Source organism: Sciurus carolinensis, chromosome 8 (assembly GCF_902686445.1).
Source record: "Sciurus carolinensis chromosome 8, mSciCar1.2, whole genome shotgun sequence".
In the NCBI taxonomy this organism is placed as follows: domain Eukaryota; kingdom Metazoa; phylum Chordata; class Mammalia; order Rodentia; family Sciuridae; genus Sciurus; species Sciurus carolinensis.
In genome coordinates, this window is record NC_062220.1 from 146,481,897 (window position 1) to 146,505,758 (window position 23,862).

The 23,862-nt window shown below is 42.6% G+C and overlaps 1 protein-coding gene across 2 annotated transcripts; it reads left to right on the top strand.

Moving 5' to 3' along the window:
- Positions 1 to 1,144: 1,144 nt before the first annotated feature.
- Positions 1,145 to 23,467, top strand: Rnf34 (ring finger protein 34). Of its 2 annotated transcripts, XM_047561176.1 has the most exons (6): positions 1,145 to 1,271; positions 11,770 to 11,988; positions 13,064 to 13,471; positions 16,197 to 16,286; positions 16,566 to 16,767; positions 19,075 to 23,464. In XM_047561176.1, exons 1-6 carry the CDS (start codon positions 1,266 to 1,268, stop codon positions 19,263 to 19,265), a joined length of 1,116 nt encoding a protein of 371 aa, XP_047417132.1. In that variant the 5' UTR covers positions 1,145 to 1,265; the 3' UTR covers positions 19,266 to 23,464. The 2 variants fall into 2 exon arrangements, with proteins under 2 accessions (XP_047417132.1, XP_047417133.1); XM_047561177.1 differs by lacking the exon at positions 11,770 to 11,988 and having other exon boundaries at positions 1,181 to 1,271; positions 19,075 to 23,467.
- The last annotated feature ends 395 nt before the right edge of the window (positions 23,468 to 23,862 follow it).

Genomic DNA, 23,862 nt, shown 5'->3' on the forward strand with positions numbered 1-23,862 from the left:
AGCTTCAGAAATTTGGCAAGACCCTGTCTCAAAATTAAAAACAAAAAAGATAAGAATGGATGTGGCTCTGTTTTTAAGCGCCCCTGATTTCCATCCCTAGTACCAAAAATAAATAGATTTAAAAAAAAAATGCAAGCCAGGAACACACATGTAATCCCAGTGGCTCGGGAAGCTGAGGCAGGAGGATCGAGAGTTCATAGCCAGCCTTGGCAACCGCGAGGTGCTAAACAACTCAGTGAGACCCTGTCTCTAAATAAAATACAAAATAGGACTGGGGATGTGGCTCAGTGGTTGCATGCTCCTGAGTTCAATCCCCGGTATTCCCCACCTCCGCCACAAACGACAATAACAAAAACCAAAAACAAAAAAACAAAAAAGGATCCTCGCTGAGAGAAAGAAAAGGGTAGGAAATACAACCGAGGGCCTCAATTGAGTCCAGCTGAGATACTGATACCTTAACTTACAACCTCAATTTTTCTGCCCCGCAAAAATCAATTCTGAGGGATGACACAAATTCTTCTGTGCTAGGATTTTGGCTATTTTGAACATCACTTTAAAAGGGCACCTGGGATTTGAGAACCCATGGTTGTCCAAGTGTTTCCAATAAACCTTGTTTTTAAAGCTCAGCCTCCCACGTGCAGTTTCGCTACCTGAAGAGACCCTAGGTCACTATCCGGTGTGTGCGGTGTGAACTACGCCGCGACCCCCTACGCTCGGGCGGGGTGGGACAGGGGAGACCTGAGGCCCTGCTCTCAGGGTTGTAACAAAAGCCTTCCAACCTAAGGCGCTTTCATATTCACCACGGCCCTTCCAGCCCTCCCGGTCCTGGAAACTTGACCACCCACTCCAGCGAGCGGACGGCTGAAGTAGGATCCTCAGCAGACGAGGACTCCCATTTCAGCCTCGTAAGAAAGAGACTACGGAAAGCGCCTTCCGCCACGCCCACACCCGCTCATCTCCGCTCAGGACAGAACAGAGTCCCCCTGGGTCCTCCCGGCTGTGCTGGAGGCCCCGCCCCTCCCCTCCCCTTCATTGGCTCTGTTGACCAGCCCCCCTCTTTTTGGCTGCCTATTGGTCGACAAGGCCGCCGCTCATCTTTCTTCCCGGGCGCGCGGCGAGCGTGACCACGCCTCTTACGTCCGGACGCTGGGTCGCCTCGGGAGGCGCCGTAATCACCGCCTAGGAGGAAGGAGGTCGGCTGTTCCAGGAGCTGCTATGGTGTTGAGTTCCTCGGTAGCGCCGGCCGAGCCGAGGCGGTCGCGGCCATGAAGGTGAGGGGCTGGTGGAGCCGGGCAGGCCCTCCTCACCCCTCCTGTACGACCCGGAGCGCCTCCTGTCTTTCCGCTTTGGCGGGCACCCCGCCGGCTCCTCGGAGACCTCAGCGGAGGGTGGTCGCCGGCCGGCGTCTGGGGCCCTGGGCTGAAAGCCTGGTCTCCCGGACCCTCGAGCTCGCCCCGCACCTCGCACCGGCGAGTCCAGGGAGCGGGGAGAGGCCGGGTGGGCCCTTCTCTGCGCCGGGCCCTGGATGCTTTCCTCGGGGGCCGGAGGCAGAACCAGTCGTGCCCGCTCCAGCCCTCCGTGGCTCTGCCCACGGCGTGCCCTCTCCCGCCCCGAGTCCTTGAACTAACCCAAATGTCGGGAACATCACGGGACCGAAGGGAGAAGGAGTGCCGGGAGCGAGGAGGCTGGGCCAGGCCAACAGGCTGGAAATGCCTGGGGTAGGGGATCCCACCCTCAAGGAGTTCTTGGTAGGCTTAAATGGGGACCGAGACCTGGAGCGCCTGCACGGTAGATGCATCGCCACTAGGTACGCAGCAAGTAATTGACAGCTTCTCTCCCAGGTGGGAGTGACAGCGTGGGTGCATCCTTGATGAGAAGTTTGAGAAAAGGGGGCAGAGGGGAGATTCTGGCCTACTTTTCAGAGACGATTCTCCCAACTTGGTCGCTGAGAGTTCTAAAGAGCTCCTCCATACAGCGATCAATTCAGGTATTAATCACTTGCCGAACTCAGACCGAATGGGATGAGTCATAAGGTGGAGATAGCTTCCACCAAGGACGGTTTCGTTCATCTCAATGAACAGTGTTTGATGTGGGTAAAGAAAATAACTGTGAGCTGTTAGGTTAACTCTGCCTTCACAAAGCGTCAGAGATTTACTGGGGAAGATTGAAAAGGGGTAAAGACATTAAGCAAATATTTTCTTGAGCATTGTTTTGGCCAAGAGGAAGACATGGTGAGTAGAAACCAAAATACAATCTCATCTTTTAGTAAAGAAGGATTTTGCCAGTAGAAAGGGAAGAGACATTCACTTTGCAGCTAATTACATTACAAGGCAGAATGATGTAAGTTATTAAAAAAAAAATCCTCAGAAGCATGAAAAGATACCTCTGATTGCAGGAAACAAGATATTTGGAATAGGTAACTTTTGAACTGTGCCTTGAGGTATGAGGATATTGTAAGAGTATTTTTAATTCCCATTTTAGTTATATTTCAACTTAGGATACTATTAAAATATCTAGATGTACTTTATTTCCTGAAAATCATCATCTTACTGTTAAGATTCAAAAAGCAGGAAAGAATAAAGCAATAATAAATTAGGAGATATATAATATACATACATATATAACACACACACACACACACACATATATATATATATACACCTCAAAAATGTCACTGACATTAAATTTGTGTTAAGGAACTAGATATGGAAGGAGAAATTTTTAAGTATGTTCTTTAAAAACAAGTGCTTTTGAACTTAGGTGGAAGATACTAAGTTGAAATTTTTCGAAATTTACTTCAATGATAATTGAAAATGTAGAAAAGGTATTTTCTGAAGCCAATTACAAGCTTGAGTAGTTATCAATCTATGCAAGATGACAGGAATCTGGCTTTCATTTTTGGTTTTGTGAAACGATTCACAAAATTTAGGATTGGACTTTGTAATTGTTATTACTTTGTATTGACTTATTGATAACTGTATAATTGTGGATATTCTCATCTAGATTTCTGGGCAAGATCAGTGACTCTTGATGTCATGGAGTTCTAACATGAATATTCATGTAAGCAGATACTTTGAGTAGGATTAAAATCATTTCAAAAGCTGATCAACTAGATAAGTACATCTTCATTCAAACCCAGGAATATGTGGAATGGGTATTTAATTTTTGTTGGTTTATTTAGAATCTGATGTTTTGGAATGGGTTTACTTCTTAGGTGTATGTAGCTGTTTTAACTCTAGAATTCGTTTACTTATCTTCCCACAAAGAATTTTTTTAAAAATCCAAATTATTGTCCTATGTTAATTTGATTTGCTTCTCCTTCCTGTTTTTCCATGTTTGTATTGATCTTATTCTTAATTGTGCTAATCATGTTCATTATTCCTAGCTCAAAATGAGGTATTGACGATAAAGTAATCTACTGACTGTAATTCCCTTTTTTTTTTTCTCTGAAAGGTGGGGGAGTGGTGTTAAGGGTCAAGTGTACTGTTTTAAAAGAAGACAACCCAACATGAGGAAGGCAAGATTTATGGTTTATACTCAGATTATTGTAAAAATCTATCAATTTGACCAATGTCTTGCCTATAAATGTTACATTTTAAAGGTCTACATCTGTTTTAGGATGTAGAATTTCTTTTCTTGTGGTTAGCTATTTGGTTGTTAAAAAGGCAGAGTTCCAATCCTCTCTCTGGGTGGACATGGCATTTTAGAACTATTTACCAGAGAATGAGTTGACTACTAAAAATTTCCCCAATTTTTATGAACTGTTAATTACTTGAGTATTTTATAAAATGCCTATAGCTCGGTTTTAAAAAAAGGCAGAGGGCTGGGAAGATAGCTCAGCTGGTAGAGTGCTTGCCTTGCAAGCACAAGGCCCTGAGTTTGATCCCCAGTACCACAAAAAAAAAAAAAAAAAAAAGCAGAGTAGTAAGTCCTTCATATTCTAAGGACTATGTTTCTCAGCTGGCTCTAAATAGGGTAAAGATTTTTTTTTTTTTTTTTTTTTGGTGCTGGGGATTTGAACCCAGGGCCTTCTGCTTGCAAGGCAAGCACTCTACCAACTGAGCTATATCCCCAGCTCAAGATTTTGTTTATCCCTACTGCTTTTTTCTGTTTTTCTTTAAATTCTTTAGGAAGGTTTAACCATACTGAAATTTAAACTATAAAATGTGTCCTTTTATATCACTGGTGCTAAGATTTGAAACATCTTATTTTTTTTGGTGCTGGGTATTGAACTCAGGGGCACTCAACCACTAAGCCCCAGCCCCAGCCCTATTTTGTATTTTATTTAGAGAAGGGGTCTCACTGAGTTGCTTAGCGCCTGGCCATTGCTGAGACAGACTTTGAATCGCAATCCTCCTGTCTCAGCCTCCAGAGCCGCTGGGATTACAAGTGTGTGCCACCACACCTGATCTTTGAAATGTCTTTTACTTATCTTTTAACAGAAGTGCATTCATGAATTTTAGCAAATTTAAAGTTGTCCAGAATTTAAAACAACCTGTAGGGAATGAATTCTCTGAGGAAGCTTTTCTTGGTGGAAGAACAATCCTTGTATGGCTTTTGTAACGTCTTAATATCTGAGCCGGGCATGGTGGCGCACGCCTGTAATCCCAGCGGTTTGGAAGGCTGAAACAGGAGGATCGCGAGGTTAAAGCCAGCCTCAGCAAGAGCGAGGGGCTAAGCAACTCAGTGAGACCCTGTCTCTAAAATACAGAATAGATCTGGGGATGTGGCTCAGTGGTCGAGTTCCTCTGAGTTCAATGCTTGGTATCCCCCCCTCCCAAAGAAAAACTGAGAAAATTAATATTCCTGAATATGAAACTAATATGTTCATCCTTAAAAAAACTGTAAAATATTACTGTATTAAAATTTAGAATTTTAGCAAGCAAAAAACACTCTTAGGAGCTGGCATTATTACTGCTGTTTACTTAATGAAAAGCAAATGACTTAGATATTTTGTTTTCATACCCAGCTTTCCCTGCCCTCTGGGCATGTGTGCTCTCTCCTGTCAGTCTTCATGGAACCCACCATATCCTTTCTAATTCTTCATTCTAGTCCGGGTAGTTAATATTATAGTTGATGAAATCATTAAAAGGGATCCTGTACCAATGCATTTGAGAATAGGATCCAAAATTTGTAGTAAACTTTAGTTAATTCTTTAGATTATTTTGGAATACTTCCCCCTCTCCCCCACATGAATTTTAAAAGGACATTAGATCATACACACAATCAAAACCTGTAGAACCTTGAGGCCATTTGAAAACTGGCACTCTGCCAGAAAGAGGGCTGGTCTTCTGCTCTCGTAAACAAACAACACATTTCCTCTTGGTTTGTTTGATTGAAATGATATAGAATGAGTTCATCTTGTTTGAATCTAACTGAGGAACCTGAGAGAGTACTTATAACTTTGGTGGTTTATTGTCCTGGAAATGAGTCACAGTGCTGGCAACTGTCACCTTCATGCAAATTATATGGGTTTGTGGGTAGTACCTTTCTTTCCCTCCTGCTGAGGGGAAGACTAGTTTGGGAGGAACACTTTTAGGTTTCCTGCTACCTTGAGATTATAGAGGGACTTTGATGTTGGTGAGTTTGAGAGAAGGACTAAATATGTTTGGCTCAGAACTTTCAGGATCTGCTTATATCTGCCTTCCCAGAGAGGATGACATTTTGATTTCCACTCAGCTAGGTGGTAAACTGGCCTTGATTAATTATGCCAGTGGCTAGATGGCATATCATCAAGACCAGTTAGTTGGCTGCAGAGCTAAAGTCATGTTCTCCAATTGATGTTTACAGTACAAATGCAAACATTTTAATTTCCATTTGTTTATCTGTTCACACTGGGAGTTAAAAAAAGGTGTTATGGGCTGCTTTAAAATCTTGGTGCATGGGCTTTAGAAAAAAAAAGATGAGAAATGTCATTGGATGCTAGAATAACATAAAGAGGTCTAAGTGTCAGGGGCACTCCAGGTAGGTTTTAGAATTTCTCACTACAAAGCCATGTAAGTTTTTAATATGATGTCTGGTTCTTAACTGATACTTAAGTCAGGCAGACAGACCATGGTCCCATGACTGATTTATCAGAAGCAGTTTTGGTCAAAAGCTTTAGGCAGAAAATAAGCTGCAAACACAGCTAAATATTCTGAGGTTGGGATTTTGTGCCAGGCATAAATTATTATGTTTCAAACTACATTCGTGGTCAAGGGAGGAAATTTAGCATCTTTGCAGATTCCTGTCTAACATCTTGGACTCATGTGGTATAGCCTATATAGCCCTGCTGTCAGCCCTGAGTAGGGCATGTCAGTTCCAATCATGACTTCAGTTTCCAGTGATCCTGACTTTGGTTTCACAAATAAAGAATAAATTTTTTTTAAAAGAATAGATTTTTTTTTTTTGATAGTGGGGATTGAACTCCCGAGTGCTGTACCACTGAGCCACATCCTTTTCCCTTATTTATTTATTTGTTTGTTCGTTTATTTGTCGCTAGCTGGGATTGAACCCAGAGGCGCTTAACCACTGAGCCACATCCCCAGCCCTTCTTAAAAAATGTTTTATTTTGAGACAGAGTCTTGCTAAGTTCTTAGGGCCTCAGTAAATACTCTGGATCCTCCTGCCTCAGCCTCCCAGGTCGCTGGGAATAGGGGCATGTGCTACCACGCCCGCCTTATTTTATTTTGAAACAGGAACTCGCTCAGTTCCCAAGGCTGTCCTTGAACTTGCACTCCTCTTGCCTTAGCTTCCTGAGTTGCTGTGATCACAAGTATATGCCACTGAGCCTGGCAAAATGAAAGGTGTACAGGGGAGCCAGGTAGAGGGAGTTGAAGCCTGGGGATATTTTCTTTTGGGTGGATTCTTCTACTTAGAGGTGAAGGACAAAAATAGTTTGAACTGTGGGGTTGAACCCGGTGGTGCTCTACTGCTGAGCTCCATTCCCAGCCCTTCTATTTTTTAACACGGGGTCTCGCTGAGTTGCCTCAGCCTCCTGAGCAGGAAAGCACCACCATGCCGGGCCAGTGGCTGCTTTTGATAGACCCTGAAGTAGCTTACTTGCTCTGCATAGTGGAGATTTCATACAAGAAAACAGGCAGGAGGGTTAGGAAACAAAGGTTGGGGCAAAGAGCAAAGAAAATGAAGAAAGTCACCAAATTTCAACAGAAGAGGGAAAGGAACTACTTAATCAGATTAAATTGTTAAAAAGTCAGCTGAGCATATCTGCAGGGACTGAGGGCAACTGTAGACTGAAGTGAAACTCTAGGGACACGTCCCTTAACTGCAGACATGGCTGAGATATTTGTCTCGGAAAGCTAGAGGCATAGACCTCAGAAGTACCTGTAGCCCCTTTTGTTCAGGAGTCTGGAGGGTGATATTCTGGGGGAAATAGTGTAAGCAGGAAGGAGAAATTGTCCTCTGACTGAATGGCGTTGACCTTGGCTCTATATCAGAATCACCTGCTTCCCCCCAAGACTGTACTCCAGACCAGCAAAATTGGTCTCTAGGGCTGAGACCCAGTCATCGGTAATTTTAAGGACCTCCTCGTGAGACCACCACTCGCTGTTTTTAGGGTAGTTACCTAGCCAGAGGCAGGGACCACAGCCACTGAGGTACAGGACTAAAACCATCTACTCCAAAGTTGGGAGGTCAGATCACTCATGAAATCACTTCCATGACCTCATCGGGATGCCAGGAAACAAGGGGTTTAATAGGGAAGTGGAAATAAGTTTTTCAAACACACTTAATGGGAAAAAAAGGTATTTCACATAAAACTGGTGACTGGGTCTTCCCGTTTGAAATTTATGAACTCTCAAGAAGGTTGGAGTGGCCTGGGGTGTGGCTCAGTGGTACAGCGCTTGCTTAGTATGCGTGAGTCACTGGGTTCGATCCCCAGCATCACATAAAAAAACAAATAAACTAAATAGAAGTGTTGTGTCCATCTACAACTAAAAGTATTTTTTTTAAAAGCTTGGCGTGTTGCAGATGCCATGAGGAGGAGAGCGGTGTGTAGATGCACCCTGTCAGTATTCTGCTAAGTTATATTCCTAGTGCGAGATTTGTTTTCTTATTGGGATATTTTGTCCAAATTTAAATTCACAGATCCTAATGAGGCTGCAACCTAGATTTCCTGGTGTTGTTTCTTGTATTCCGGGATGTCTTTGGCGAGCAGCAGTAATGGACATCTGCACTGTACTGAGTATTGGGTTTAGCAACATACTCTTGCCTGGGATATTTTGGAGTTTATCTTGGGCTTTTTTGTTTTTAAATTCATATATGACTGACAAGAGATAGAAGTATTCTTTTTTGTTATTTTCCTTCTGGGGATGCAGAGGAAATTCCCCTTCTCTTGTAGAAACATGAAGAAAGGGGACTGGGGATGTGGCTCAGCAGTTAAGCGTACCTGGGTTCAATCCCCAGGACCACCTTTCAAAAAAACAAAAAGATGAAGAATGGGACAACATTGTTATCTTCCATGCATTGTTGACCTCTGCATAGAGATTCCACCTGTTTTCCCAAAATAAATTCTCTGTTCCCTTCACTAGACCTGTGTAGATTAAAAAATATTTTTAGCTTGAAGAATTTTGATGATCATTCTCGTTAACATGGTCTGAAAATTGTATCCTTCCTTAACTCCTGAGATTATCTCTGGTAGAAAGGGCGAAAATTATGACTTTTTAGAAGTACTGCCTTTAAGAGGAAGTTTCATTGAGATTCTCACCTGCTAAACCATAATCTTTTACCTTAATCGTTTTTTACCAGGAAAACAATTTGAACTGCTTAATAGTGTGCAAAATTTAAATAATGTTACGTTAGTGGATAAGAGGTAATTCAAAGAAACCCTTTACACAGTTGTCAGCCATGTGGAAATAGAGGCCTTTGGAGAAAGAAGTTTGTGCAGAAGATAGTTTGCTGTGGTCGAGGAAAGGCAGGGAAGAAGGGGAATAAAAGCAAAAGGCCAAGTAGCCAATCAGTAGCTGCATCCGCAGGGGGCTAAAGCTTCCTTAAGACTTTGCTGCTTTTGGCTCCTAAAATGAAGTGAAATTTACCCCAGTGGTAGTTCTGCAGTTGAGGTATTCCCTCCTCTCTTCCAAATTTTTGTGCAAACTGCATTTAAAAAATTTTTTTTTAGTGTTGACAGACCTTTATTTTATTTATTTTATGTGGTGCTGAGGATTGAACCCAGTGCCTCACACATGCTAGGCAAGCACTCTACCACTGAGCCACAACCCCAAACCCTGCAAATTGCATTTTCAAAAACAAAATGTTTTTAGTTGTTTTAAGAGGGCTTACTTTTTTTTTTTTTTTTTTTTTTTGGTACTAGAGATTAAACCCAGGGACTCTCTAGCACTGAGCTCCATTCCCAGCCTTTCCTTCCTCCCTCCCTCCCTCCCTCCTGTTGTAGGTGGACGCAGTACCCCTATTTTATTACTTTTATGTGGTGCTGAGGATCGAACCCAGTGTCTCACATGCTAGGCAAGTGCTCTGCCACTGAGCCAGATCCCCAGCCCCCATTCTCAGCCTTTTCTTTTCTTTTCTTTTCTTTTCTTTTCTTTTCTTTTCTTTTCTTTTCTTTTCTTTTCTTTTCTTTTCTTTTCTTTTTTTCTTTTCTTTTCTTTCTTTCTTTCTTTCTTTCTTTCTTTTTAATATTTTTTTGATTGGGTTATTTTTTGGGGGGGAGTTCCTCTTTTGGAACTAGGGGTGGAAACCAGGGCTTTGTGAATATGCGGTAAAGGCTCCCTTTCTCAGCCCTTTATATTTTTCATTTTGAAATACAGTCTCACCAAGTTGCCCGTGCTAGTTTTGAACTTGTGATCCTTCTGCCTCAGCCTTCAGAGCAGTTGGGATTACAGGTGTGTGCCACTATGCCAGGCCAGATAGCTTACTTTAAAGGAGTGCACACAAATCCTTAGAAGAACAATCACTCTAACTTTTATTAATTGGAATGCTTTTAAGTAACCATGGTTCTAGAGTCTGAGGTCTAGTGTCTGAGGTGTAAACTATTAATTATCATTTTACCTGAATTTCAAAGGCATCACTTTCTTGAATTACAGAATTACAGGGTATGAAGCCATATAGTACTTAAATCAGTGATCCTGATACTAAAATTGTTGAGCTTGTATTGTGGTTACTTATTACTTTACCTACTTCATGCATGCTAGACAAGCATTCTACTACTGAGCTACATCTGCAGTTCCCTTTAAGGTTGATTCTTTTTTTAAAGAGCTTGTTGAACAATCAGTGTATAACAGATAAGTAAAATAAATGGAACTGTGTTATTTTCTGTCATTTTGACTAATAATACCTCAGTTGCGTGAACTTCCATCACCTATCACACTATCTAAATTGTAGAAAATGCTCAAGAATTAGGACAAGGCGCAAAAACCTACTGGTACCAAACACTGTTGCTTTTATACATTAAGCAAGGGAAAATGCCTTTGGTCCTCATATATGAACATTTAAATCTATTTTTTAAAGTCGTAGTTATTACATTTCTGAGACTGCAATGGAAAAGGAGATAGGTTGCTGTAGGTAGGTATAGCTTCACCACGGAGGGTTCACAGAGAGGGAAGAGGCAAGGAAAAAGACACAAAGGCAGCATAATAGTTATGGGGCATTTAGCAGAGTGGCAAATGACCTTTTATACCTTGGGAGGTCATCAAGGTTATCAAGTATTTTCAGTTTGAAAAGGTAGAGTAACGACTGTTTTAAAAGTACTTTCCATGAAGTCAAATTAGCATTTTCTTTATGAAGAATTTGGAAAGTAGAGAAAAACTCAAAGGAGAAAATAAATTACACAAGATTATAATTCATTTGTCATTTTGATGTTTCTCTCTTGGTCTGCGTCTCCCTGCCCCAGTTGCTGGGGCTGGAACAGGGCCTCACAAATCCCAGGCAAACACTCTTACTGCCAAGCTATAACCCCAGACCTTCCCTGTGTCTTTCAGTAAAAATATGATGCCACAGTACATATAGCCAAGCCACTAATGAGAGAATAGGATTAATGAAGTCAATTTGAAGTTATGTTCTTTCTGCTAAATAATACCTGGGAAAATCTGCCTCAGCCTGTAGTGCTGTCTAGTACAGTAATCTCCATCAGCCAACATTGCCAGAGAAAATACTCAGGTGCCCAGGAAATTTGAATTTCAGATTAAAAATGAATAATTTTTTAGTATTAACATATCCCTATTATTTCATAGGACATGCCTTTTTCCCCCTTCAAAATTTGGATCATGTTGTCTATTTTTGTTGTTGTTGTAGATTGACATAATACCTTTATTTTTTATTTTTATGTGGTGCTGAGGATCGAATCCAGTACCCACACATGCTAGGCAAGTGTGCTAGCCATGACTGCAGCCCCCATTTTCTTTTTATTTAACAAGAGTATTGTCAGTGCCAGATATTCTTTGGTAATACCAGAAAATTATCTTTCCAAATAGCTTGAAATTTTGGTGCCTAGAGGAATGCAGGTTGAGCGTCTCTTACCCAGAATGCGGGGGCCAACGTGTTTCAGATTTTGGTGTTATCTGTGTAGGCTTCTGTCGAGTATCTCCTATTCGAAAATTCTTTGAGCATCTCTTATTTGAAAATCCAAAGTCTGAAACTTTGAGCATCGTGTTGGTGGTTTCACATTTTCAGATTAGAGATGCTCATCTCTAGATGTGAGAACTGTGTTCTCGCAGTTATTTAGGGCAAACGTACCCCTCCAGAATGGCATTCCCTGAGGATCCCGGACAGCCCAGGTTCCACTTGGCTTTAAACTGTGGCACTTGTGTTCCTTTTCAGGCGGGTGCCACATCTATGTGGGCTTCGTGCTGTGGGCTGCTGAATGAAGTCATGGGAACCGGAGCTGTCAGGGGCCAGCAGTCAGGATTTGCAGGAGGCACTGGCCCTTTCAGATTTACACCAAACTCTGATTTTTCCACCTACCCACCAGCAACTACGGAAGGGCCTAATATAGTTTGCAAAGCCTGTGGACTTTCATTTTCAGTCTTTAGAAAGAAGGTGAGTTGGATAAAATGTTACATACAAGACACATGGGATGAGAATTATTAATCATAGTTTATTTTGAATAGGTAATGAATTTTCTTTCTTATAAAAGTATGAAGAATTAGTCCCACTAACTTTTTCCCATTTAGAGAAGTATGCAGTTGAAGGGATTACATTCCCGTCACGTTTTCTGCGCAGACATCCTTGTGTCTCATGTTGAGCTCTGACCTTTCGTCTGAGCTCTGACCTGTTTGTACCATTTCATTCTTCCTGATTGCACTTATTTTTTGAAGCAAGAGATTTAATTAGCCTGCGGTTTTTTTCAGAGATGATTTACTGTAACTGTGATCTCAAGTTTCAAAAAATTTGTCTCTAACCATGCTCTTAACTCTCACATGAAGAAATAAGTGTGATAAGCTAACTATTTAGAGGCTCAACATAAAATAGGCTAAAAACAGCTATTTTCACTTTTCTTTGATCTTCATTTCAGTCCTTTGAATATGCAGAGAAAAAAATATGTTAGCTCTTGAGAACAGTGCACCAGGCTAAAGTGACAGCTTAGTGTCCTGTGAGGTCCCTAGAAGAATGGCGTGGATTGTGATTAAGGTGTGTGGGTGACAGCTTACTGGGGTCCTCTCTCTTAAATTGACTTGGAGAGATCAAGGGCCTTTCTCTTTATTTTCTGTGTTATACTTTTTCTCTTTTCCTCTTTAAGTGGGGAAGTCATTCACATAGGAGAAGACCCGGCAGAGAGTTCGTGGCTGTGCTTCCTGCTCCTTGTGGTTCAAGTCAGCTGTGTTCTGCTAATTACATGTTTGCACCAGGGGGTGGGAAGGTTTTAATTCATTAGCACAAGAGTGTATGTTTTCCTTAAAGTGCAGTATTTGTTGAACTTCAGTGAATCCAACTGCCTTGGTGTGGTCCGTTTTGATTTTCATGGCTTTTGGAACATTAAAATTCCTGTGAAAATAGTGCCACAGGGGATTTCATAGGAACTAAAGTTTAAATGTTAATAAAGGCAAGAAGCAGCCCGGGTCTGCATGCTGGCTTGTATCTTGTATCAGTAAATGCTTCCCTTCTGTCTCTTCAGCATGTGTGTTGTGACTGCAAGAAGGATTTTTGCTCCGTTTGTTCAGTCCTGCAAGAAAATCATCGTAGATGTTCTACTTGTCACTTATTACAAGAGACAGCCTTTCAGCGCCCTCGGTTGATGCGACTAAAAGTGAAGGATCTTCGGCAGTATCTCATTCTTAGAAACATACCGATAGATACTTGTCGAGAGAAGGAAGACTTGGTAGATCTAGTACTGTGCCATCATGGACTAGGCTCTGAGGATGACCTGGACACAAGCAGTCTGAATTCTTCACAGTCGCAGACTTCTAGCTTTTTTACACAGTCATTTTTTTCAAACTATACAGCCCCCTCTGCTACGGTGTCTTCCTTTCAGGGGGAGCTTATGGATGGAGACCGTACCTCCAGACCCGGAGCGCTGGCACAGGTATGAGGGTGATGGGTTGCCAGGGAGCCCTGCGTGCTTACTCTTGGTTGTACGTGGTGGCCTATAGTGTCTAATGACCTCAGATAAACCGGAAGTTAGGATTCAGAGCAGTGGTGTCGCACGGGGCTGAACCCGTGCACTTGCAGCCTCCTGCTGTATGGTCTTGGTATGTCCATGTGAGTTGGCCCCAGAGTCCACTTCCTGAAGGGTCCAAAAATAGCTCATCGATCTTGACCTCAGTTGGGCACTAAAAAGTAATGACTGAAGCTGGGCGTGGTGGCACACTTGGGTAATTCCATTACACTGGAAGCTGAGGCAGGAGGATTGCAGGTTTGAGACCAACCTGGGCAACTTAGATCTTGTCTCAGAATATAAAATGGAAAGGGCTGTGGGAATAGCCAAGTGGTAGAGTGCCCCTGGACTCAGTCCCCGGTACCAGGTGCACACACACACGATGACTGAAAAAGTAGCATGTACATACTTGCACAACTATTTGTACAAGTGTCAGTGACCATAGAAACGATCAGTATATATATTAACCTGATGCCCAGCTACCTTGGCATTAAGGAAATTTTTCTAGTTTAGATAATGAAAGAACCATCTAAATAAGTGAAAAAATGTGGTTATTTACTAATTTTAATTTGAATAGTGTTCTAATGAGGTCCTTGAATATCCTGATTGAATAACATATAAAGACTTGTAGTTGATATTCCCTGTGTGTGTGTGATTCTAAGTAGTTGATATTCCCTGTGTGTGTGATTCTAAAACATTGAATTAAGCTGGGCGTGGTGACATGCACCTGTAATTCTGCTACTTGGGAGACTGAGGCAGGAGGATTGGGAGTTTGAGGCCAGCCTGGGCAACTTACCAAGACCTTTCTCAAAAAAATCTCCAAACATAAAACGCTGAACTGTTTTGAAAAATTTTCTCCACATTTAATTTTCTTCCCTGAAGAAAGGGGTTATTCAAAGTAGATTTTGGGCTGGCGTTGTAGCTCAGTGGTAGAGCACTTGCCTAGCATGTGTGAGGCACTGGGTTTGATTCTCAGTACCAAATATAAATAAATAAATAAATAAAATAAAGGTCTACTGACAACTAAAAAAAATTAAAAAGATTTTAATCTGCACTTCAAATACTCAAAAGTAAGTCAAGTTTAAACTGGGAAATTTTATTATTTTCTCAAATGAAAACTGGAACAAGACACTTCTGACTTTTGTACCACTTCTGGATATAAGATGCCATTTGGGAAACGTGGGTGTTTGGGTGCTACAGAATGGTGCCTGTGAATCGGTCAACTGGGAATCGACCTAGACTATTGTAGAGCTGTGGTCGAAATATATTCAAAAGAAGAGATGAGCTAGGTGTCGTGGCATATGTCTGTAATCTCAGTGACTTGGGAGACTAAGGCAGGAGGTTGGCAAGTTCCAGATCAGCCTCAGTAACTTAGTGAGACCCTGTCTCAAAAAAAAAAAAAAAAAAAAAAAAAAAAAGCTCAGTGGTAGAATCTGTGTTAAAAGAACAGGGCTGGGGCTCAGTGGTAGAGCGCTGCCTAGCACATGTGAGGCACTGGGTTCAATCTTTGGCACCACACAACTAAGTAAATTAAAGGTATTATGTCCATATACAACTTAAAAAAAAAAGATGTGGAAGCTATACAATCCAAATTAAAGGGATTTGTTTTCCTTAAAGCAGACTGATTGTTGAGGATTTTTAAAAACTAGAACCAGCACAAACCCTCCGTGAAACAGCTTAGAAAGCCTTCTTTGGAATTAGAAGTGTGACCCAGTGGGATTGAGACCTTTCAAATTGGATGCTTATGACACAGGGGCTGATCTTGGTCAAATTTAGCTTTTTTTCTGTCAAGTTAAACCAGCCTTTTCGCATAATGTAGTGCCACCCCATATCCTTGGGGGCTTTGGCATTCCATGATGGGACCTTTCTCAGGGAGTTAGTCCTTTGGTTTTATTACAAATTGACACACACAGGAATTTGTGTTTCCGGATAACTCGATGGAAGGTAAATTCTTTTTTTTTTTCTTTAATATTTTCTTAGTTGTAGCTGGACACAATACCTTTATTTTATTCATTTTTATGTGGTGCTAAGGATCAAACCCAGGGTCTCACATGTGCTAGGCAAGTGCTCTATCACTGAGCCACAACCCCAACCTGGAAGGTAAATTCTTTACAAAGTCATTAGGGCCCAACTCTTTGGTGGGGCAGCAGCCTTAAGGATCCATAGATGTGGGGTGTGCAAGGTGTTTGGGTCATTCTTTTTTTATATTTTTGGTACCAGGGCTTGAACCCAGGGGCATTCTATCACTGAGCTACATCCCCATCCCTTTATTGTTTTTATTTATTTTTTAAAATATTTTTTAGTTGTAGATGGACACAATATATTTATTTATTTTTATGTGGTGCTGAGGATTGAACCCAGGGACTCACATGTGAGGGGCAAGTGCTCTAGCGCTGAGCTACCGCCCAACCTTATTGTTTTTATTTTGAGACGGTCTCAGTTGCCTAGAGCCTCCTGGCTGAGTTGTGGAGGCTGGCCAGGAACTTGCCACCTTCCTGCCTCAGGCCTCAAGAACTGTGTTACAGGCCTGCTCCACCACACCCAGCTCGGCTCACTCTTGAGGATGATCATTGGAAAACTTTTCTCTTAAATGTGGGTTGATAATGTTGGCAAGCTAGGATTCCTGACCTAACCAGATGCATTGTGTGTATAGGTACAAAGTGAAATAGCTTCAGCGAACACAGAAGATGATGATGATGATGAGGAGGAGGAGGAGGAGGAAGAGGATGATTTGCAGGATCGGGTGAGACCACTTATAAAATTTTTCCCTAGGGCTGGGGACTAGCCGGAGGTACGTCGCTTGCCTAGCATGCATTCTCTAATATTAGTGAGCCAGCAGGAAGGGCAGATGGATGCCCATGGATTTTCTCTAGGTTAGCACTAGTTTGAATGTAGGACAATACATTAAAACCCTTCAAGGTCTTCTGAGAAGTCTGGGAAGAACATCCAAGGCCAGTGGGGACTGTCCAGTAATAGGGGTCGGATTCATGGGAATAGAGGTAATGAGACACTCTGATTTCAGACCCTTGGGCTCTCCAGGAAGAGAGTAAGAGCTTCGCTGTCTGACCTGTCGAGCCTGGAAGAGGTGGAGGGGATGAGCGTACGCCAGCTGAAGGAGATCCTGGCTCGGAATTTTGTCAACTATTCCGGCTGTTGTGAAAAATGGGAACTGGTAGAGAAAGTTAACCGTTTATACAAAGAGAATGAAGAAAACCAAAAGTCATGTAGGTTTACTTTTTCATTTTTTCTCTACAGTATCTTTCCTTAGGCTTTAAAAAACTGGGTTATGTCAGATTTAGTTTTGAGAAAACTATTCACTTTTTACTGAGTCTGAACTAGTTATATGAGCCTATTTATAGAACTGTCAAATATAGTAAGTTCATTGTGTGATGTTGGCACTGAGACCACCCTTACCAGGTGAATTAGATAAATCCTTTGTTGAGTTTGGTTTTTCCTACCATAATTAACTATTAGAACTCTAATGAAACTATGTCTGTAAGACGCTCATCTTCTCATTAATCTCTGATTTTCTCAGTTGTAGCTTGTAATCCTCACCTAACAGTGAGGGAAAAATTCACTGTATCTAGGTTATAAATAGTTCTTAGCATCAGGTAAATCTATTAGATTTACTCAGAAAACTTCTGAGATGAGAACTTCTGTTTATTGATGAATTGTTTATTAATGAGAACTGTTTATTGATGAAGGGTGGCACAGAAATCCTCAACTGGTAACAGAGCCAAGCCACAGAGCATTTTGGGCAAGAAAATAATAATTGGGAGGTGTACAGACCGAAAGAGCTTATGTTCTCTAGACTTGAGGGTCCTTTCATCATTCACTTTATCATCTAATCTTAAAACCTGGCTGTGATACAGCATCTGTTAACAAATTTTATGCCCATAATAGGCAGAAAGTCCTTTAGCACATTTACCTCCAGGACAGTGCCACAGTGGCAGGCTCAGGAACCAGCCAGCCCACAGAGCCTTTGGAGGCCGGAGGCTGCTGGCTGAGGAATGGCATCCTGGCAGTGCAGGGTAGGCGGGTCACTTCTTCAGTGTAAGTACCTGTGTAGTGCTTGATGGAAATGCGTGGAAGCCCCACCTTCGGGAGTTTTTAGTTTTTAGTCTTTCTTGGTTAACTGCTTACTCTAACCCTGGGTCAGTCTGTTTCGTGAACACACACATTTTGTTTTGAGCACAGCTGGGACTCTCCTAGCCTGACTGACTTGAAGCCACTTATGCCAGTCTCACCTCATAGCCCTGGTGGACTCTCTTAGGCCTATAAGTTGTAAAGAGTTGGGAGGAAACTTCCTACCCAGGAGAGGGGGGGCCAAGGTCCAGGTTCTGATCTTACCTAGAGTACTCAGATGTCTTCTCCACCCACTCATCTGCCGTTTCATCCCACAGACCTTCCCCCAGACCCACACCAGTCATGGGCCATGAACTAAGACCCCACATTACAAAGATCCTTTGACATGGCAGGCTGTGAAGTTTCTCTCTCTCAAATCCAGATACTTCAGGTCCTTCAAGTTTGAATTCCTGTTCTGTCCTACCCATGATTCCCCTCCCTGACCTATAGAAAGGGAAGCCTCCAAATCTGTCGCTGAAGTTAACTTTTTAAGCTCATTCTTTGCCTTTCTTACTCAAAGCCTATATTTTCTCAAAATCTGAGTATGGGCCATGGAGCCAGAAAGGTCCTTCCTATTTTAGGTAGATGGACTCCAAGAGTAAAATAACAAGAAATATTTCTCAGGCTGCAGGGGAGGGGGCCTTCCACTACTTGATATGTGATTACTCCCAACTTTCCTGAAATGTGGAGATAAGGCTCCCAGCTGGGCAGGTGCCTGAGGCAGTAGGGTCACAAGTTTAAGGCCAAGACTGGAGATGTAGCTCACTGGTAGAGCACTCCTGGATTTGATGTCCAGTACTAAAAAGAAAAAAAGAGAAGGAAAAAAGAAAAAGGCTCCTTTTTCTACTGAGATGAAATTCCAAAGTGGCCCGATTCTAAAGTGGTCAGGTGCATGGTGTTGCACACCTGTAATCTCAGCAACTTGGGAGGCTGAGGCAGGAGGGTTGCAAGTTGAAGGCCAGCCTCAGCAATTTAGTCTCAAGGGATGAAGTGTGGTGGTAGAGTGCTCTGAGCTTCGTTCACAGTACCGAAAAAAGGAAAAAAACCCAGTGTGGCCTCACTCCTTGGCGAGGGTTTGTTTCTTTTTGCTAAGCACAGAATCAGTATATTCCTACTCAAACTCGCAAGTTGTACCAAGCTGTAAAATAGCAACAAGTAGCTCACAGTCGTCATGCATTTCTTACCTGGCTCCAAGCCAAGCACTTCTCATTAAACACAAAACCCTGAGGAGTGGCATTGCCATTTCTAGTGAAAAGAACCCAAGTTCAGAGAGGTTAGGGATGGTCCCTCGGACAGCACAGGGCTGGTAGTGGGCCCGCGGCCGTCAGCCAGCAGATGGCGGCTGGCTTTGGGCAGGGCGGCAGGGCGGAGGCCTTGCGCAGGTCTCCAGCTCCGTTGCCTTTCAGATGGCGAGCGGCTGCAGCTGCAGGACGAAGAGGACGACAGCCTGTGCCGCATCTGCATGGATGCCGTCATCGATTGCGTCCTACTGGAGTGCGGCCACATGGTCACCTGCACCAAGTGCGGCAAGCGCATGAGTGAGTGTCCCATCTGCCGGCAGTACGTGGTGCGAGCTGTGCACGTGTTCAAGTCCTGAAACCGAGGCTCTCCCCAGTGGGACACGCACCCCAGACTCCATCCCAAACATTTCAGTGCACAGAAGGGACTGGAAACGTGCAGTTCAGAGGCAGAAGCTATTTTTAAAAAATATTTTCATTACTAACTGGGGGCATAAAGGTTCATCCTAAGTTGAAGAAACATTGGTCCGCGCCACCACCTGCCTGCCTGCGGACACGAGCGTCCCAGGTTTTGCCGGGCTTTATCACGTGTCCCTGGTGAGCACTAATTGTTGAAGTCAGACTGTCCATATGTGGGCATCAGCTCCTGCTCTCTGGAGTACTTACCCCATTCTCGTATTTCCCCTTCATCCTGTGTTCACCACTTCTTTTCTCTTCGGGTGAGGTAAGCTGTCTACGGTGGCTGATGTGGAACATGCTGAGCAGCGGCCCCTCTGAATGTTCACTTTATTAGTTATGTATATTTTAAATGCTAATATTTGATGAATGTAAGTTTCCACATTATTGCTATTTCTGCGTTTAAACATAATTGGGAACAACTGACACTCTAGTCAACTGTAAGGGCCTTAGATTAAAAATGTCCATTTTTGTTCAGGAACAGTGTTTTATAGCAAGGGCTGCATCTAGCTTCGGACATTAGGAGTGTGTGTGCTAGAGTCTTTATTAATGTGTAATCAGTTTACACTGTTTTGTATAGTGAAGGTGTATTTTTAGTGCTACCTGCTAGCTAATTTCAACTTTAGGAATAAAATTAGATTTAAAGAAAATGCTTTAGTTTACATCGTCTCAGTCAGTTCGTGATTCACTTGCATAGTCTGAATGGTATTTGCAACCTGGTCTTAGCACCCTCTTCAGAAGAGATGAGAGCACCTTCAATCATAACAAAGTGCAATGCTTATCTTTGCTGCTTACTTAAACCAGAAAAGGTCAAGTAATGCTTAGCTATTTGCTATAACCAGGTATTGTGCTGGATGCTACGTAGTTTCCAGCAGTTCTCAGCATCAATCTGAATAGAAGATTAAAGGACTGAGAAGTTAAAGGACTGTACAAAATCTCAGTTAAAAGGTGGCTGTGTCAGGAGCTGGGGTGCAGTTCAGTAGTGGAGCACTGTGGTTTAGCATGCACAAGGCCCTGGGTTCCATCTGACACTACCAGGGAAAAAAAAGTGGTCATGTCAGAATTTGAACCTAGCTTGGATGTTAGTTTATTTTAACCTCTCAGTACCACACAGCAAATAAGAAAGTTGAGATATTAGCTTATGTAGACAAGGTTCTAGAATCTTTCCTCTCAGGTCTAGTTTGAATCAGGGTGTGCTTTTGGTTGAGACCAGTTGTGGATTCTTCCCATTAGTAAGGGGCAGATGTTTTTAAGAAATGGCCTTCTCATGAAGTCTCAGGTTGCTTACTGACTGTGCAGTTGTTAACTCATGCCCTTATGTACTGGGGGACCTATTTACTAGTAGACCTGAAAATAGCTCTGGACTCAGGGAGGCAGAGAGTCTGTCCTGGAGCTTAGGGCAGAAGTTTGGCTAACTGAAGAAAAACATGCTCTTCTGCCTTTTTTACTTTTGAGGGTCAAAGCATGTAAATCAAGGCCTTGAGGGTATTTTCAAATGCAGAGCCCAGGCTGGGTATCTGCCTGCCACAGTCAGCAGATCATTTCCTGTGCTTTGCTGCTCACTCCTTGCTATAGCTGCAGGGGCACTGATGCCTTGTCTACATGTCAACAGTGAACTCTTGAAATTTAATATTTTCTCCCAAATCCCTAACTCGGTGGTGGGAAGCCTTTAAATTCAGGCCAGCAAACAATGATACCTAAATTTAAATAGAAGCATAGAAGCAAAACAGCATGTGCTGGTTTTGTCTAAAGTTAAATTTAAAAATTCAGATTTATTTAAGTCTCAACTTAAAACAGGCTTTTTACTGTTTCCTTTTGGATTTATATATTAAGTCTTAGGTTTAGTGGTGGATTTGTTTTTTTAAGGTAGTGCTGAAGTCACTTAGTTTAGTGACAAGCTGACAGAGCTGTTTAGTGCAACAGGATTGACAAGGTACAGACAGCCCTTTGTATCTGTGGATTCAACCAACTGAGAATGGAAAATATTTGAAAAATTATACTAAACATATACAGACTATTTTTTCCTTGTCATTAGTTCCAAAACAACTAGTTGTTACAGCATAACAACTATTATGTAGCATTTACGTTGCATTAGGTATCATAAGCCATCCAGAGATGATTGGGAATGTATAGGAGGATGTGTGCAAGTTATGTGCAGTTGCCACACCATTTTAGTAAGGGACCTGTGTCCCTGCAGACACCAAGGGATGACTGCAAATTTGTTTGGCAAAGGCAAGTTGCATGTTTGAAATGGCATGCCTCTTTACATTAATTTCTTGAATAGATAATGTCATAAGGATAAAATTCTGCAGGTCCACAATGGGATACAGTGAAGCACACTAACTTTCTCCTCACAGTGGGAGAGCAGTCATTTGAAGCTCACTGTACCTTCCTTTGCCAACATCAGAGCAGAGCCTCTCCCAGGCTGGGGTTAGGTTAGGGTTCCATGCGGCAAGCCTACTCAACACGTGAGCCTTGGGCTTTTGCTACTATATCCGGCCAGTGTGCGTGCCCACAGCTGTTGGCAGCGTGTAGCTTAGGTTAGCCTCATCTGAAGCTTATTTTTAAAAGGTCTGTACACAGAGACCTCGGACTTGCATTGGGGTGAATCTTTCAGGGCTGTTCAGTGCTCTTGGGGGGAAGCTCTCCTGTGGCCTCCCTTGCGTACCTGGAAATATGGTGCATCATTACTGTCTGTCCCAGTGGTGGCGTGGCCCTCTAGCAATTGGCAGCCCCTCTAGAGGCACCTTTTGTAGAGCTGTGTGCTTCAAGAAGCCTTCCAGGAGAGGAGCTGCCTTCTAACCTGCTATATTGTAAGCAGTCACAGCTGCAGCCATAAGCCTCAATGTTGGCTGCTGACAACTAACTACAAGGGCCTCTGAAAACCACACTTACCCTTCAAGCTATCCCCAAGGAAGAGAATAACCCAAATAGCAAAGTAACTAACTGTCTTATTTGGAAGTCCAGAGAACTAAGGCTATCAAGGAAACAGAACTTGTACCTTTCCATATTGAACCATCAGAACAGCAAAGGTAAGTTACATTTTCATAAATAAACCATAGAGCGTTGACCAACCTTGATTCTGTTAAGCGGATCACCCGAGTTACACTGAGGGTGCAGTGGCTTCAGTGTCAATTTGCCAGAATGGCAAAATAAAGTAAAGGTGGGGCAAATAAAAAACCAGACTTGCTGGGCATTGTGGCACACACCTTTAGTGCCAGAGACAGGGGAGGCTGATGCAGGAGGGGCTTGTCTCACGGGCCAAGGTTTTATGTTGTTTTGATTACTGAGAAAAGAAGCTGGTTATCTTCCTCATCTTCAGATTTGCCACAGCAGTCATTTCTGTATGTGATTATGAGGTTATAAGACCCTGTTTAAAAGAAAATTCTGCGATCTAAAATTAGTTCTCACTAAGAAGCCAGGTGTGGTGGAATACACCTATAATCTCAGTGACTTGGAGGCTGAGGCAGGAAGATGACAAATTTGAGGCCAGATTCAGCAACTTAGTGAGACTTTGTCTAAAAAAAAAAATAAAGGCTGGGGACGTGGCTTAGTGGTTAAGCACCTCTGGATTCAATCCTTGGTACCAAAATTAAAAAAAATTATTCCTCACTAGTTTTTCTGCCTGTCACCTGGGTAGGTCACCAGATAACCAAGTGTCTTCCAGCCACTCTGCAGGAGGGGAACCTCTCCTTGAGTTGTCTTCAGTGGGAGACTGAGGAGATGACGCCCAAATCTGGGAAACTTCTAGGGACAGGTGATGCCATGCTGCCACGGATGTTGTCTGGCACAGGTATGACAGGAGGCCTCCACACAGGAGAGCCACCCCGACCCTTAGAGAAACTCTGTTCCCTGATTTCTACATTTGGCCATTATTGTAGCGTAGTTCCTTCCTGCGACCTTTACAGGCCAGAAACAGCTGAAGAAGAAAAAATCATGTACTATGAGGTTGCTACATTTTTCAGATTAATGAGAAATTATTTATTTGGTCTCAAAACAACGTATAATAGTATTGAGACTCTATTGACCCTGGGATTTTCAATTAAAACTTCTAGTCCTCTCCTCAAACAAAAACCCCCAAACACCAAGAGTGATTTTTTTTTTTTTTTTTTTTTTTTTTTGTACAACTGTTTATACAAATTCAACAAAGGTAAAATCGCATCAGGGAAGGTCTAGGAATCACCACCACACGACAATGGCACTTATGAATGCAGAACATTACAACTAGGAAACAGCCAGGTTACGAACCTAAATGAGAACTCAACTCACTTCAAAGGAGGGAAAAAAGGAAAGGAGGCTGTGTGGGCGTGTTTATTCTACTTCTTGGCTCACGGTATAAATTAGGTCTGTGTGGAGTACAAGAGCTCATGCTGGAGCAAAACCCTCCTGAGTGAAAAGGCTGAAGTCTGAATTGTAAAAATTTCGAGGAAAAGGTGAATTCTCTACAGAGGAAACTTGGCAAAGTGTCTGACTTCGACTGTAGTTAGGTCTGTTCACACC